The 17,785-nt window shown below is 35.4% G+C and overlaps 1 protein-coding gene across 3 annotated transcripts in view; it reads left to right on the top strand.

Moving 5' to 3' along the window:
* Positions 1-7,547, top strand: part of SLCO1C1 (solute carrier organic anion transporter family member 1C1) — a 46,760-nt gene extending 39,213 nt beyond the window's left edge. For 2 of the 3 annotated variants that reach the window (XM_065886612.1, XM_065886611.1), the window contains 3 exons: positions 108-172; positions 5,435-5,552; positions 7,325-7,547. In XM_065886612.1, coding sequence (XP_065742684.1) covers positions 108-172; positions 5,435-5,552; positions 7,325-7,547 — 406 coding nt within the window. Of the gene's footprint in view, positions 1-107; positions 173-5,434; positions 5,650-7,324 lie in introns of all 3 variants that reach the window. The other variant, XM_065886609.1, reaches the window with a different exon arrangement.
* Positions 7,548-17,785: the final 10,238 nt, after the last annotated feature.

The following is a 17,785-nucleotide window of genomic DNA, read 5'->3' as shown; positions in this document are numbered from 1 at the left end:
TTGAATTCTAACATCATTTCATGTGTGTTCAGTAGATTATCACTGACATTACTATTTGCTTTAATGTACTATTATATTTTTTATCATAATGCTTTTGTTGATTTTAGGTGCATTAAGCCACAACTTAAGTCTTTTGCCCTGGGTATCTACACCTTAGCAGTAAGAGTTCTTGGTAAGTATAATCTATGCTTTAATTATGGTAGCCATTACAAGTGTATTTTGAATAATTTTCTAAATATTTTTACAGAATTATGACACATAACTGAATGATGTCAGTAGTAGATCCCTGTTCTTTTAATCTTCTTCCCTCCTTCATATCTTTCTTCCCTCCCTCTTTTCCTGGACTACACTCTTCCTTTTTTTCAGAAATATTGAGAACCAATGCTGTACCCATGATAAAGTGATTATAAGAGTAGTGGCATTTTTTAACAATCTTGTCTCATCTAGCATGGGTCTAGTGTCAAAAAATCCACTGCTGTTATAAAAGAGCCCTCTGAGAGGAAAGCAAAAATTAAATCAGTAAGAAAAGCTGAAGTCTAAATATAATTTTTTAAGTTATTAGATGGAAGGAATTCTTTTGAGCTACTCTCAATACTAGGATATATCATTGGTAGAAAGATAAGATCATTCAAACAATCAAAGTGTGGATTTGAATTCACAATTTGTTAAACGTAATAGGAATGATTTCTTCTGACTACCAGATTTTTCAATATTCTTTAGTTAAAACCCATAAAAAACAGAGTGATTAAGTTAGATGAGGTTTTTGTCCTTAAAGAGTTTATATTCTAAAGAAGATAGTAAAAACCATTGTAAATGTTCCTCTGTAACTTGACAGAGAGGAACTACCTGGAAGAAAAACAAATTCAGAGCTTTATATAAATCTTATGGTTTACATAAATCTTGATATAAAAATGGATATATGTGAAGATAGAATATAATCCTGATAAAATTGGGAAAACAACAAAAATGGAGGTTTAAGCCATCATGGCTGGCTCTAATTCTACAATATAAAAACAGAGATTATCTAGAAAAAAGGCTATTGAGCCTGAAGTACATCCCTGGCTGTAATTAATCTATCTACCTCCCTTTGAGAACACAGATATAACCTACAGTGTGAAAAAGATCTCAAGTAAAAGAAATAATTCATAAAGTTGATTCCATAAAAATGAAAATATACTTAATACTGTATGATACCATTTATATGTGGAATCTAAAAAATACAGCAAACTAGTGAATATAACCCAAAAAAAGTAGACTCACAGATATAGAGAACAAACTAGTGGTTACCAGTGGTGGTGGGGCAATATAGGGATGAGGGAGTGGTAGACACAAACTACCGGGTAAAAGATAGGCTCAAGGATATATTATACAACATGGGGAATATAGCCAATATTTTATAAATGGAAAGTAACCTTCCAAATTGTATAAAAAATATATATACTTGAAAATGACAAAAATATCATAAAGCAAATGACAAACTACATACAATTTTTTTCAATGTATATAACAGACAGGTGGCTAATATCCCTATTATAAGGAGAACGCCTAAGTACTGAGAACAAAAAGATCAACACCCTAAGAGAAAATGGGGTAAAAGATATAAACAACCATTTCATGGAAAAATAAATGTAAATACCTCTTAATATATAACAAGATGGTAAAGACCCCTCATAATAAGAAGAGTACAAATTAAAACTACACTGATACTGATTATTACTTATCAGATAGGCAAATTACCAAATGTTGTTTGTCATGTATTACAATACAAATAGAAAATCGATACACTTATACACTGCTGTTATGAAAATTATACTATTTCTGGAGAGGGATATTTGGCAATAACTAACAAAATTACATAAAGACTTACTTATCTTTTGACCTAGCAATCCCACTTCTAGGAATTGATGTCAAAAATGTGTTAGCAAAAGTATGAAGTAAGTCTAATCTTATGGATGTTCAATCACTGTGACATTAGTTACAATAGTAAAAGACTACAAGCAGTCTAAATGTACATCAGTAAGAGCTGGTTAAATAAACTATAGTAAACCCACATAATAGAATATTATGCAGCTGTATGGACAAATGGGGAAAATCTCTCTCTAATGTTACCAAGTATATTAGTCAGTACTGGCTGTCATAACAAAACACCCTGGACTGAGGGGCTTAAACAACAGGAAGTTATTTTCTCATAGTTCTGAAAGCTGTAAAGTCCAAGATCAATGTGCCAATAGGGTTGGTGTCTGGTGAGACCTCTCCTTATTTGCAGCTGGCCATTTTCCCACTGTTCATTCCCTGGATCTTTTCTCAGTGCACAGAGAGAGAGAGACCTTTGGTGTCTCTTCCTCTTCTTATAAGGACACCATTCCTATCAGATTGGGGCCCCACCCTTATGACCTCATTTAACCTTAATTATCTTCTTACTTTTTCCACATGCAATCACATTGGGAGTTAGGGCTACAACATATGAATTTTGGAGGGACACAATTCATATCAAGTGATCTCCAGTATATGCTTTTAAGTGAAAGAAAGCAAAATGTAGAACAATGTATATAGTGATGCATTTGGTGTAAGTATAGAAAGGTGGAAATATTATACACACACACACAGAGGTATTTGCTCTTATTAACAAAAAGAAACAATGGAAGCATAAACTAAAAACTAATACTATTTTTATAAAAACTTTACCTGTTAGGGAAGAAAGGAAAAAGGGGAGAGAAAACAGGATGGAAATGAGACTTTGTAAATGTAACTGTTGTACAATTTTTAATTTGAAAGCATGCAAAAATTTTATATAATTTAAAATAATTAAATTAACAGAACCAAAGAAATTCATAAAACAAACCAAAACTAACTCTATATTACATGGGTGACATAACCATACAGAAAAAAACTTTAAACTACATGGAAAATAGGATTATTACCAAATCCCCATTGCTTCAGTACATTTTATGGTCTTGTCATTAATACTAACTTTGGCATTGTTATGTTAAAACTATTGTGTATTTTCAGGTTAAAGTAAATAAGATATTATGTTAATATCATTAGGAATCAATATTTTCAGCATAATAGAAAAGCGATAAAAGCATAAAATAAAATAAGTAAAACTCATTCTTAATTTAAACTTAAAATGTTAATATGAACTCATATAGCTTTATTTTAAAATAATGTGTATCTTATAACTCTGTCTCCTGAAAAATCTAGAATCTATTTAACCCAGGAGAAATGAGCACCCATAGCAATGAATCTGTGCTATCTAAATATCACTCCTCAATAAAGAAACCACAGCACCTTGGAGAACTGACCAAGGTCTAGGGTAGAAAATGCATAAGATGATTGTGGGACAACTTTTGTGCAAGAAAGTGAGAAAGCTATCAAAGGGATATGTCAAAAGTACACAGGACCAATTTGAGGAGCTTGGCCTAAGGTGAGATAATTTGAAAACAATATACGTAATATAAACAATATTATTATATTAATATATAACATAACTAATCACTATAATATCTGCCATGTCTTGAAATACAGTGAATATATAAAAAGACGTAAATCTGTAATGATACCTAAATAATTTTGGAGACTACTAGGGCACCAATTCATTATTTTTAAAACTGATAAATGGAAAGAACTGAGCATTCATCCTGCCTTCCTTCTATATTTCCTTCGAAATAAACTATACTTCGAAGTAATCAAATAAATAGTCATGAAGGAAAATTCTCTTTTATAGAAAAATCCTAAATAATTTTACACAAGGAATAATGTAATTTTTAACCATCTGTTTTGCAACCTCATCAACATTTGCTGAGAGCTATAGGTGAAAATGGATGAAAAACTTCATAATGGAGGGCATAGCCTGAGTCTCAGATCCATTTTAACATTACAAAGAGTGGCAAGTAGACAGCGTGTGACTTCTGCCAGAACACACAGAACCACCCGTGCCTTGTTCCTGCCAGAGTCTATGCAGGAGCTAACTACCAGGTTATTGGAGAAATGAAGGATAGGAGAACAAAGTAAATGACGTCAGGAAGAAGCAATCAGTCAAATCCAGACTGTGGCGTGTTCTACGGGACAAATGTCTTTCTTCAAAAATCATTAGTATGAAAAAAAAAGTTGGAGAAGAAGCTGATATAAAGAGCCATCAACTAAAATTTTTTAAATAGATCTTTATTGGAGTACAATTGCTTCACAGTACTGTGTTAGTTTCTGTTGCACAACAAAGAGAATCAGCCGTATGCATACACATGTGCCCATGTCCCCTCCCTTTTGAGCCTCCCTCCCATCCTCCCTATCCCAACCCCTCTAGGTTATCTCAAAGCACAGAGCTGATCTCCCTGTGCTATGCTGCTGCTTCCCACCAGCCAACTATTTTACATTCAGTAGTGTACATATGTCAGTGCTACTCTCACTTCGCCCCAGCTTCGCCCTCCCACCCCATGTCAAGTCCATTCTCTATGTCTACCTCTTTATTCCTGCCTACCTGGTTTGAATCCTGATTAGAATGATCCAACTCTAAAACAATGCTTTGAAGACATTCAGAAAAGTTTGAATGTGAATTTTTGATAGGATTAAAGAAATTATAAAATGTGTCATGTGTTAAATGGCAGAGTGATATATTTTTTAAAATGTCAGAGATGTGTTCTGAGATACATATAAGGAGAATGACGTGATAACTGAGGTATCTCTTAAAATATTTTAAAAAATAGTTTCTGGATGCACGTTGGGTTGTGGGACTGGAGAGAGATAACACGGGAGTGGCAAAATATTGATATCAATGATTGTTAAAGTTAGTGACAGTACATGAGGTTGTATTACATCATCCTCTCTAATTCTGTGAATGTTTGAATTTCCCATTATGAAAAATTTAAAACATACAGAAGATGGCAAGCATTTGAATCTTGAGGAACATCTTCACGTTATTAAGAGCAATGTAAAGTTAGTTATCACCTAAATGTTTTTCAGTGGCAAATAATCTATTTAGATGGACAATGTATATAAAGAGAATTTTTATTTAAGATACCAAATAATCTAAACTGACTGTTCGATGTCTTTATGTGATCTTCTTGCTTACAGGATTTTATGCAAAACAGGGTCACTTAGCTCTTTTTTGAATCTGGAATTCTTCTCATCCTGGTACAGAAAGGGAGAGACCCTTGCAAATATTTTCCTTTGTAAATGTGCATCTTCCTTACAAAAAGGAAACTTATGCTGTGTCTTCAGAGCTTCTCCTATGACTTCTGCTTCTCAAAATTATCAGCTCAAAATAATCTTTATACCAGAGGCATATTTTGGGGTGACATATTCTGGTTTTCTACAGATGCCCTGTCATCTCCAAAGCACTGAATTTTGGACTGACTGTGGTTTCCGAGAATCATTAATTATAGGCTAACCAAAAAGATATGCGTATATTTTTAGTAGCAATTATTTGTTTTTCTCACAGCAGGAATCCCAGCTCCCGTATATTTTGGAGTTTTGATTGATACTTCATGCCTCAAATGGGGATTTAAAAGATGTGGAAGTAGAGGATCCTGCAGATTATATGACTCAAATGCTTTTAGGTACCGTATCAAACTCATTCCCACATCTCACGGCTACCACATCCCAGGTTTGCACAATACAATTGGCACTAATAATCCTCATGTAGTTTCATTGCTTGTAAGGAAAAGGAGAGTCTAATGAAGAAGTTTTTTCTCGGGTTTCCCTGGTGGCGCAGTGGTTAAGAATCCACCTGCCAATGCAGGGGACACGGGTTCGAGCCCTGCCCCGGGCAGATCCCACATGCTGTGGAGCAACTAAGCCCGTGTGCCACAACTACTGAAGCCCGCGTGTGCCGTGCTCTGCAATAAGAGAAGCCACTACAATGAGAAGCCCGCGTACCGCAACGAAGACCCAACACAGCCAAAAATAAAAATAAAATAAATTTTTTAAAAAAGCTTGTTCTGTTTTATAGAATAATTCTATTATTATCTGATTATTTGGCTAGATCTTTCGTTTTTCCCCCATTCTTAATCTTGACTCCCATTTTAAATGAGTAATCATTTAAAATATATATATAAGAAAAAAGACATAAGATTTCAGAATAGAGTAGAATTTTCAAAGTTTGTGCACACAAGTGAGTTAATTCCCTGAAACTCAGAAGCATTTAAATCTAGGTCACATTTGGGGTTTAATTCTATTCTTTTTCAAACTGAGCCAAACTGTCCCATTTACGTCAGATATAATCCCTCTGGGCAAGAGTTGGATTTGGCTGTAAATCTGTCCGGCTTTTATTGCCAAACTGATGTTCAATTATTCCAGTACTTGAAATGCATAAAAGTAAAAGGTTTTCTCTGTGTGTGTGAGTGTGTATGGGGTTGAGGGCATGGGTTTTTTTCACTATGGTATCATTCAGTTCAATTCATCAAACATTTAGTTTCCTTATTGCTTAAAGCAATACTTCAATGGCTTAAAAGCAAGAAGGATTTTTTTTTTTCACTTTACAAGCTGAGTATTCTCTAGAGAAATAAACTTGGTGCTGAACTGTGTAAGTTGGAAGTTGGCTGTGAATTTAGCCGACCATCTCAAATAAATTTGCTTGACTTAATAGGCTTTGATGTTATGTGAGAAATTTATTTTGGTCTTTGAAAGGGACCTGATCTATGAGGAGAATTGACACTTTATTCACATTTACTAAGGCTGTATTTTAGTGCAAAGACAATGTAATTCAATCAGAGACTATGAGTGTACATACAAGGTAACCAGCATGAATCATTTAACCTGTGTCTTATAATCTAATGTAGAACTAAAGGCTACTCATGGAAGAAATGGATTGAAACCTCTGGTTTGTTCTTAAGTCAGTCTACTCTACTGAGAGCTCTGATTTCCCCTCAATGTTGCTTCTTGCAGTTTTTCCGTAGAAGTGAATTTGGGCAAGCTTCGAGGGGAGGGTAACCACATAATTTATCATGCAAACCTGGGTACTTCTGAGAGTGAAAGGGGGCACTATTAAAAACTACACTGGGACAACACTAGCATAATCTGGGACTGTTCTGGGCAAACAGGGATATAGTTACCTGGTCTAAGGAAATAATTTACAGAGAGGATGGGACGGATTATATAATTATCAGTGACTGAAAATGATGGTACTACTAAAATTGCTTTATATTAGCTTACTGCCTTCAATAGTCTGTCAAATGTTCCTAGAAAGGTCTTTTATAGCCACTGAATCTGCATTCTTAAAACCATCCTCATGATAGTTTTATTGATATTGATATTTTTGGATGATATTATTACATTTTATTTAAAGTTGGATAGTTGCCATAATTAAGATGGACATTCTCTCTTCTTCTAGACACATGTATCTGGGACTAACCATGATCCTTGGCACAATGTCCATTTTCCTAAGTATTGCAGTACTTTTCACTTTAAAGAAAAAGTATGTTTCAAAACACAGAAGCTTCAGAACCAAGAGAGAAAGAACAATGGTGTCTACAAGAATCAGTAAGGAAAACTGTACGACGAGTGATCATTTGCTACAACCCAGCTATTGGCCAGGCAAAGAAACGCAGCTTTAGACAAATGATGACTTGAAGGCATGTTTTCCAATTTCTGGAAATTCTGCAAGCAAGTTTTAATCAAAAGGGTTTTAAATGTGTAAATTCTTTCTCCTTTCAAAAAGATGTCTACTTTGTTTTTGATCCTAAGTATTAGATAATGTATGTGATAACAAATATAATTAATCATGTTACAGAAGGTATAGATGGTAAAGTTAATCTTAAATATTTTAATTTATAAACCAATTCCTTATATTATTTACTCATTCTGCTTAACTTTGCCTGTGCCCATTGATATATTAGCTGTACTCCTAGTAGAACAATGTCGCTATAGTTTAATGGCTATGTGTAAAGTAATTTCTAAACTGAGATACTTGCCTAGGATAAGAGAATACTTTAAAAAAATTAAACGACATCTTGGTCTCCTTCAAATATCACCTTAATGATGATGTTAGGATGGAATCAGAACATGTAGAGGAAGATTTCGTTTTAAGCTACTTCTTTCTTTTGAAATACAATAATTGATATAGAAATATATATTTGTAAATGATCTTGGAGGATTCGAATTTTGAATTACTAACTCTTCTACCATTACGAACTCTTCTGCATGTATTTTATGTGTGAGATTTTAAGTGACCATAGTTGTAAAGTAATAAAATTAATATTAATATGCTTTCCTGTCTTTCTATGAATTCAATGGAGTAAAACATATTGTTAAATACTGCCCATATTTTAATGTATATAAGCAGCTCCAGACTTATGATTGTGATGTGGTCCTAAAATATATTTGATAGTGAATTTCTGAAAGTCTACAATAAACTTAGATGTTATAACAGGAACACAGGGTGATGGGGTGAGTGATGGTGTGGTCCCTTTTGGTGCTCTCCCTGGCATCTGTCACAAGGCTTCTGGGCAGGGTGGTGCCATTGGTACAGTCTGCCAGACAGCTTTGTTTCTCTGTAACTGAAAAAGTCATGCCAGGCATTTCCTGTTCACTGGCTTCCTGGTCCTGCTCTCACTGGAACTAGTAGATTCAGCAGTCCACCATCTTTAATCTTCAGCTCTACTATGTGTTATGTCTTTCTTCCTCCACCACTGCTGCACCCTAGAAGGGGCCTGACCTTCCCAAGAAAAGCAAACTTAGGTAGATCCACCCCTCCCCTGCAGTGGAATCTTGGAATCCACTGCCACAATTCTTAGCAGCCTTTAGAACACGCAAATAGGGCACTCCCAACAAGGAGTCTCTTTGAGGTATTTCTCGGGAGCCTGAGTCCAACAAAATTCCAGCTCAGAAATGCAGTCGTGGGACTTCCCTGGTGGTACAGTGGTTGAGAATCCACCTGCCAATGCCGGGGACACAGATTCGAGCCCCAGAGGGAGGATCCCACATGCCATGGAGCAACTAAGCCCGTGTGCCACAACTACTGAGCCTGTGCTCTTAGCCCATGAGCCACAACTACTGAGCCTGTGTGCCACAACTACTGAAGCCTGTGTGCTGCAACTGCTGAAGCCCGTGCACCTGGAGCCCATGCTCCGCAACATGAGAGGCCACTGCAATGAGTAACCTGTGCACCACAGGGAAGAGTGGCCCCCACTCGCCACAACTGGAGAAAGCCCGCGCGCAGCAACGAAGACCCAACGCAGCCAAAAATGCATAAATAAATAAGAAATGCAGTCGCCTTACTCACACAGAGGAAGGATCAAATAAATTTTCCCCTTACATACCAGTCCTGAGAATATAATGAATGGAAAAAACTAGAGATGAAAAGTGTGGGGATGGAGAGCAGGGAAAATTTCCTTTAGATACATATTAATTTTGCCATTTTATTTGAATTGGTGGTGCCAGATTATTTCATATTTTACTATTTTTAAAAATGAAAACAGACTTGGTTTGTTTCCAGCAGGCCTACTTCAGACCTGCTGCTGCTGTACTAACTTGTGAGCAGGAATCCTTTTTGTCATCTCAGTGTCAGTCTTACCCATAGCGGATATTTACTGAATGGGTGAGTGGGTACACTTGTCAAGAGTTTTCTTTGTAGAGATATAATTGAAATTCAAGTTCCTCATCCTGTCTCCCACATCCCCTTTATTTTCTAAAGCTTTTGTAGCAATATCCTGAAAAATAACTTCTTTGCAAGTAAATTTCTAAACAGGATCCTATCCAATATACTCTTGAATGACTTGAAAAATAAAAATTAGCATAAAGCATATTTTAAATGATTTTTTTCATAAAAGCACCAACTGTTAATGAAAAGCATATTTTTATGCATAACCGTTAATTCAACAGTGGAATTATACATACTAAACTCATTTGTATGGCATATGAGGGTATCACTTAGTGGCAAAGTGAATTTACTAAAAGGAACCTTGACGTTTTAAATGAGTAAATTCAGCTGACAGAAGTAAGCAGGCTTTTCATGCCTCAGAAAGCACATTTTTTATTTTTTATTTTTTTGAGAAACCAAACCCCATTTCAGAGGTCAAAAAACTCCCTCAGCCCCAGGGCCAAACATTAGAGGTAAGGCCTTGATGGACATGTGGGATCCCACAGTTGCACCACTTTATTCATTTATTATACAGTCATGATCCCTGGAGGTGACCAGCACCTCAAATGAACATCTGATTCACTCTAACCTTCAGACAGGAAACACTCCAGCAATATCATTTTATAAGTGGAGTGACTTCAATTGGATTAAAAGACTTGCCCAAGGTGGAGGCAGTCAAACTAATGCTGGCTTCTTCCATTACATCATGATGCCTCTAAAGCAGGTAATAAAAACGATCTGAAACCTCTAAAAACAGCTGGAAGAATTTTTGTGACCATGAGCAGTTAAGAAATCCCCACTTATTATAAATTTATAGACTCAGACATAAAAGACTGAAAGAATGAGTTGACTGTAGCATGTATAGTTATAATTGTTATAATAACTATTATATATAACAAATATTAAGCACTTTCTTTATGTGTGCTGAGTGCTTTAGACACATTATCTCAATTTCAAAGGTCAAAATAACCTTACGTGTTAGGTATAAGTACTGGTATGTTGAGAGGAAGCTTAAAGAGTTTTAGTTACTTGTGCAAAGCCAATATTTTCTCGTAGCTGGTAAAGCCAAGATTTAAATTGAGGTTTATCAAATTCAAACAGCAACGTTATCCCCATATTAATCTAGATCCTAAATTGTTGTCTTCCACTAACTTCGCTGAAAGTCAAATTTTGTACATAGACATTAGAGAAGTTTTAGCATGCTAAACCACGCACATGGTTAAAAAAAAAATCAAATGTTACAAAATGATTGAAAATGAGAAGTAACAGTCCTTCACACCACCTTCACTTCTATTCCTCAAAGGGAATTACTTCTAACCAGTTTGGTTTGTTGGTTTTTCTGATGGTCACTTCCAGTATCTTTAAATAGTATGCACATAGCACTTTCTTGATTTATTAACGTGGGCAATGTTTACTGACTCTCTATTCTGATAGATTAGAACTAATGTCACTTACTCATGCCCCGTTGTTCTTCCCCCTGTAATCTGTACATACTGGGGTCACTATTCTGAGTTCCTCAAATGTCACACCAATACCTCCATTTCTTGTTCAATAAACATTGAGTATCATATGTTTCCCCATTTCTCAAAATGAAGACCTTAGAGGTTCCCTCCCTTCCCTCTGTGTCTCCAAACTCTGGCCCATCTCCCTCTTTCTGGGTAAAGTACCTTTACTTTTACATTGTTAAGAATGATGACAATTATAGTCAACTCTGCAACCATTAAATCTAGGAAAGGCCTGAGTGGTTATGATCATGACCGATGCCATCTACTGTTGAAGTCATGAAACCTACCGTTAGAAAAAAATGAAAAAGAGGGAAAAACATATTTAATGAGGCATTAGGGGCACGTTAGCATATTTAAATATTAATAAGTGTGAGGTTTAAAAGTGTTTTATGTTTGAATAATTTGGGAATATATTGAGTTAATGATAGCTCTCATATAATTGCCGAATCTCTCAGATTCTTTAATGTGATGCGGTACATTGCCAGTCTACTAAAGGGGATGTGTATCTCAAACTTATTTGGCATTGAATCCACTGTTTTATTAACAAGTCTTGGACCTAACTAATTTTCAGTATAATATATTTGGAAAACACAAGTTTATCCTTCTCTTTGTAAAATCTTTTGCTATCTTTATCAGCTTCTGTCAGGATTATGCAGTTTTATAAAAATTAACTAGAAAGCTATTTTGTTTTTAAATGTCTGGAAAAGATTTTACAACATAGGAATTTTCTGTTCCTTTTACATTTGAAAAAATGTTTTTAGCCTTTTTGAGAAATAATCCTTGAAAAGTTGTTGATTGGTTATTGTAGCTTTTAAAAAAAAATCAGCTTACTGATTCAACTTTCAACATTTGTATTTTTTCTATAAAAATCTTCCAGATTTTTAAAAGACATTTTTATTACTATAAACTTAGAGCAAGAGCAATTAAGATAATTATTATACTCTTTTCCCATTCTTAATTTTGTGTATTTGGGTTTGTCTTTTTTGCATATTATGCTTGCCAGGAACTTATTCCATTGGACTTTTCAGAGAAATGGCATTTCTGATTTGCTATTTAATTGTTTAATTTTTGTATTTTACTATACTTCTTTTCCTTCTGCTTTCTTTAGGCATGCTTTTCAGAAAACTCTTTACCTAAATACTTAATTTGTAGTCTTACAACTGTATGCTCTAGCTTAGTAATAAAAATTTTAATATGTCAATGTCCAGCTTTGTTCATAACACAAAGTTTTGCCATGCTGTAGTACCAATGATGTTTTCCTGTTTACAAATGCATTCTTGACTTTCTATTTGATTCAAAATTCCTATTTGCTCTAAAAGGAGAATGATTTAAAATTTCCCTGTGTTCAGATATTTCTGTTTAAACTTTTAATTTTTAGATTAATTACATTTGTAATTAGGGAATGTAGCCTATTCAATTTATTATTTTGGAAATTTGAGGGTTTAAGCCAAATCATCATCAATTTGTGAAAATGTTCAGATTTTAAAAATAAAGTATGTTCACTGATTATAGATGATAATACTAGGTATATATTTACCAAACCAAACCAATTAAATTTTATACCATTCACATCTTTTGATACTTATTTTCTTTCCTGTTTTCTCTTCAAGGCTTGAGAGTCAAGATCTTCTGATTACAATTGAATGAGTTTTTGTGAATTGCTTCCATTTTTAAAAAAAAAGGTTTATTTGTAGAACTGAATATTGTATTTCATAAATACTGTATCCTTATAATGCATATATTTGATTTTTAAAACTTTGTCATAGTTAATAATTTTTCTTTGAATTGTATTTTAAATAAATTAATTCTCAAGTAATTAACATTGCCATTTCTGCTTTCTTTATTGATTGTGTTTACTTGATATATCTTTGGTCCTAGCTTTATTTTAAAAAATTTCCTGTGTTTTAAGGTTCGATATTTGTTAACAGTACAGAATTGAATTTTATTTTTACTTTATCTAAAATTTCGTCTATTAATAAGATACTTAATATCACATGTAATGTTTGGCTTTATTTTTGCTATATTGTTCATTAAATTTTTTCCCTTATGTTTTCCTTTCATTCTTCCATATGCTGTATGTACTATCTTTTTGCTTTTATTTCTCAGAATTATAGAAGTCATAGCCTCTTCTTTCACACTCTGAAAAATATTCTGCCATTGGTTATCCCAAAATTATAAAAATATACTTTGATATTCCCTTTTAAAAATTCCAAGAACCAGATAATAAATACTGTCTGTTGACTCTCTTTATGTATAATTAGATACTTAAAACGTTAAATTTAAAAGACTTAAATGTAAGACCTGAAACCATAAAGCTCCTAGAAGAAAACATTGGGATAAGCTCCTTGACATTAGTGATGGCATAGTTTTTTATATTTGCACCCAAAGCAAGCACAACGACAGCAAAAATAAATAAGTGGGACTACATCAAACTAAAAAGCTTCTGCACAGGAAAGGAAACCCTCAACAAAATGAAAAGGCAACCTATGGAATGGAAGAAAATCATATAAGTGGTGAATACCCAAAATATATAAAGAACGCATACAACTCAATAGTAGAACACAAACAATATGATTAAAAAATGGGCACCGGATCTGAACAGACATTTTCCAAAGATATACAAATAGCTAACAGATACATGAAAAGGTGCTTAACATTACTAACCATCAGGGAAACCATCAAATCAAAACCACAATGAGATACCACCTCATAACTGTTAAAACGGCTATCATCAAAAAAGGCAAGACCTAACAAGTGTTGGTAAAGATGTGGAAAAAAGAGAACCCTTGTACACTGTTGGTAGGAATGTACAAAGTTTTCAGCCACTATGGAAAACAGTATGGAGATTCCTCAAAAAATTAAAAATAGAACTACCATATGATCCAGGAATTTCATTTCCAAAGGAAATGAAAACAATGTCTCAAAGAGATATCTACCCTCCCATGTTCATTGCAGCATTATTCACAATAGACAAGATATGAAAACAACTACGTGTCTGTCACACATGAATGGATGTACATCAGTTACAGATCAATAAAGCTAAACTTTTAAAAAAATTTTAACTAAAAAGAAGTTTTTAGTTCCTATCTCATCTCCTACCCACAAGTCCAAGATTTTTTTACTAATGTAATTAAGGATTTAAGACTTAAGTTATTAATAAATTATTTTTACTTTCTAAATCTTTTTGCTATATAAACAAATTTATAAGGAAAATTTCATGCATGCATCCTTTCCTTATCTTTATTTATTTATTTAAAATAGACTCTTAGGGATAGAATGTTTCAAACATATTAACCAACAGCACTCCAAAAGGCAAAGACAGTAGAGCCTTACACAAACAGCATTTGAAAGATTAGCTCTCCTCAAACTTCACTAATCTATCAATTTTATAAATTAAAAATGGCATCTCAATGTTTTGATTTCCATGTCTTTGCCAGTGAGTTAAAACTTTTATATGTGTACTGGTCATATCTCTTCTTTTAGAGATTGTGTTCACAGCCTTGCTTATATGTTTGTTTTGGTAGTTATCTAATTAACGATAAGATAACACATTACTGTGTCCCATGTAAAATAATTATTTTTCTAATTTGGGAGCTGTATAAGTTTGCTGTAGCTGCCATAACAAAATACCATACTGGGGGGCTCAAACAACAGAAATTTATTTTTGCACAGTCTGGAGGCTAGAAGCCCAAGGTCAAGGTTTGGCAGGGTTTGTTTCTTTTGAGGGCTCTCGGCTTGCAGACAGCTGCCTTCTCACTGTGCTCACAAGGTCTTTTCTCTGTGCCTATGCATCCCTCATGTCTCTTTTTCTGTCCTAATCTCCTCTTGTTATAAGAACCAGACAAATTGTGTTCAGGCCCATTCTAATGGCCTCATTTTAACTTAATCACACCTTTAAAGACCCTATCACCAAATACACTCATGTTCTAAGGTACTGTTTCTGTCTAGGGTCACTCTAAATAAGAATTATATCTGTAAAATGTAAAAATACATTTTGATTTCTGACAACTCATGTCTTCTTTCGTATGATTCATTTCTAAAATTTCTTAAATATGTTCATTCTTTTTCTCTGAATAAGTTTAGGATTATTTTGTCAGGTTCCAAAAATATCCAATTGAGACTACTAATCTAAAAGAGAGGAAAAAAACTACCTGTTTCTTCTCTGTACTATATACAATATTTAAACTAAAAGAAAAACCTCATTTTTCTCAAGCAGGATTTTTTTCTTTTCCTGCACGCCGACCAATTCTCCAGCACCAGCTGGGTGTCCTACAATTTAACTCAATTTTATCTACCTGGAGTAATTGTCAGATCCCACAGATTAAGAGCTCATCCGACAAGACTGGGCCCCGCCTTCAGAGGACAATCACCTGTGCTTCTGACCATCTGGCTATAAATCAAAGATGACCACAACCGCCGCTTCAGGTTCAATACAGGCAAACCTCGGAGATATTGCGCGTTCGGTTCCAGACCACAGACATAAAGTGAATATAGTCTATTAAGTGTGCCATCGCAGTAGGTCTAAAAAAACAATGTACATACCTTAATTTAAAAATATTTTATATTGCTTGAAAAACGCTAACCAACACCCTTCAGCAAGTCATACATAGTAGTAACATCAGAGATCATTGATCACAGCTCACCATAACAAATAATGAAGACATTTGAAATAGTTTAAGAATTACCAAAATGTGACACAGAGACATATGTGAGCAAATGCTGTTGGAAAAACAGAGCCAGTAGACTTGTTTGACACAGGGCTGCCGCAAACCCTCAGTTTGTAAAAGACGCAATTATCTGTGAAGCACAAGTTGGGCGGCACGCCGCAGGCCTCCAAGACCTCTACTTGCCCGGCTTCAAGACTGAAGAAAGAGCCCGAAGTCAGTGGCAGAGACATCAATGGTTTAACGGAATGGGGGGGCGGCGGGGGGAGCTTACCTCTCTGAAGCAAGGTCCTGACACAGCACCCCACCCAGAGAAGCAGACGGAGGGCATAACATGGCGGCAGTCTTGTTTCCGGGGCGGGGAGGGGGAGACTGCCAGTTATAGTGGGAATTGACATCAGGTTGGCTCGTCAGTTACCAGGGAAACTAGCAGAGGGGCACGCCCCTTACTGCCCCTTTGATAAGAGCAATCACTGGCTGGAACCTGCAGCAAGTATGTAGGAAAGTCAGTCAAGTGAGTAGGGTGTAGGTGAAGCGGGCGCTTACTGGTCGAGCCCGGGATGTACAGAGAGCAAGAGAACAGCCACCGTGAGTGGCCTGACCATACACACAATAAAACGAGGTATGCCCTAGACAGCTCACAGAACTCAGCAAGACTTATTACTAGATTACTGATTTATTATGAGAGGATACAACTCAAGAACAGCCAAATGGGGCCTCCCTGGTGGTGCAGTGGTTGAGAGTCCGCCTGCCGATGCAGGAGACACGGGTTCGTGTCCCGGTCCGGGAGGATCCCGCATGCCGCAGAGCGGCTGGGCCCGTGAGCCATGGTCGCTGAGCCTGCGCGTCCGGAGCCTGTGCTCCGCAACGGGAGAGGCGACAACAGTGAGAGGCCCGCGTACCGCAAAAAAAAAACAGAACAGCCAAATGGAAGAAATGCATGGGGCAAGGTATGTGGGAAGGAGTATGTAGCTTTCATGTTCTTTCCAGGTACATCACCCAGCTCTTCCAAGGGTTTACCAACATGGAAGTTCTCTGAAACCGCACATCGTTTTGCGGTTTCTTTTAATGGAAGTTTCATAAGTAAGCAAGATTGATTAAGTCATTGACCATTAGTGATTAACTCAACCTCCTGCCTCTCTCCCATCCCTGGAGGTGGTGGGGAGGCAAGACTGAAAGTTGCAGTGGTTCAAGTATTTGGTTCCCCTGGCAACCAGCCCCACTTCCTTAGGGACTTTCCTAAAATTACCTCATTAACATAAACTCAGGTGGTTGAAAGGGGCTTGTTATGAAGAACAAAAATGCCCCTTTCAACTTTATCACTTAGGAAATTCCAATGGTTTTAGGAGCTCTGTTCTTATTATAAATCACAATGTCACATAATCTCGTAGCACCAACCCTAGAAACCGATATTTTTATAACATTGAATCTTCCCATTAGCAACATGGTTTATGTTTCTCAATAAAATTTTATAGTTTAAAAAAATATGTACACACCAAATATTTCTAAGTTTACTTATAGTCTTCAATATTTATGTTGTTAATATAATTTGGAATGTTTTATTCTCTTCTATTTTTTTTAATTTAACATCTCGATTAGAGCATAATTGCTTTACAGTGTTGCCTATTTTATTTTCTAAAAGATTATTTAGGATCTTTTATTCTATTTTCTGTGTAACAGATTTAGCAAAGCTATTAGGAGCTTCATGTTAATATTTTAACTGGCCTTCTTTACCAAAGTCCATTATTGGTTTAGTTTGCTCAATTGATTCGCTAGGTGTTTCTTGGAAGGTGATCAGAGAGAGTATCTAGGAAAGAGTGTTATTTTGACTCCTTTTCAAAGTTGATACTTCTTATGTCATTTTTTTCTTGTCTGATAGAAAAGCCAGTGATATATATGTCATACAACTAAAATTTAAATCTGCTTATGATTTAAATCTGCTATTCAAAATCATCTGGTAAGGACTTCCCTGGTGGCGCAGTGGTTAAGAATCTGCCTGCCAATGCCAGGGACATGGGTTCGAGCCCCGGTCTGGGAAGATCCCA

The sequence above is a fragment of the Phocoena phocoena genome, chromosome 11 (assembly GCF_963924675.1).
Source record: "Phocoena phocoena chromosome 11, mPhoPho1.1, whole genome shotgun sequence".
Taxonomy (NCBI): domain Eukaryota; kingdom Metazoa; phylum Chordata; class Mammalia; order Artiodactyla; family Phocoenidae; genus Phocoena; species Phocoena phocoena.
Note: the sequence above shows the minus strand (reverse complement) of the source record. Positions and strands in the feature narration are given on the sequence as shown.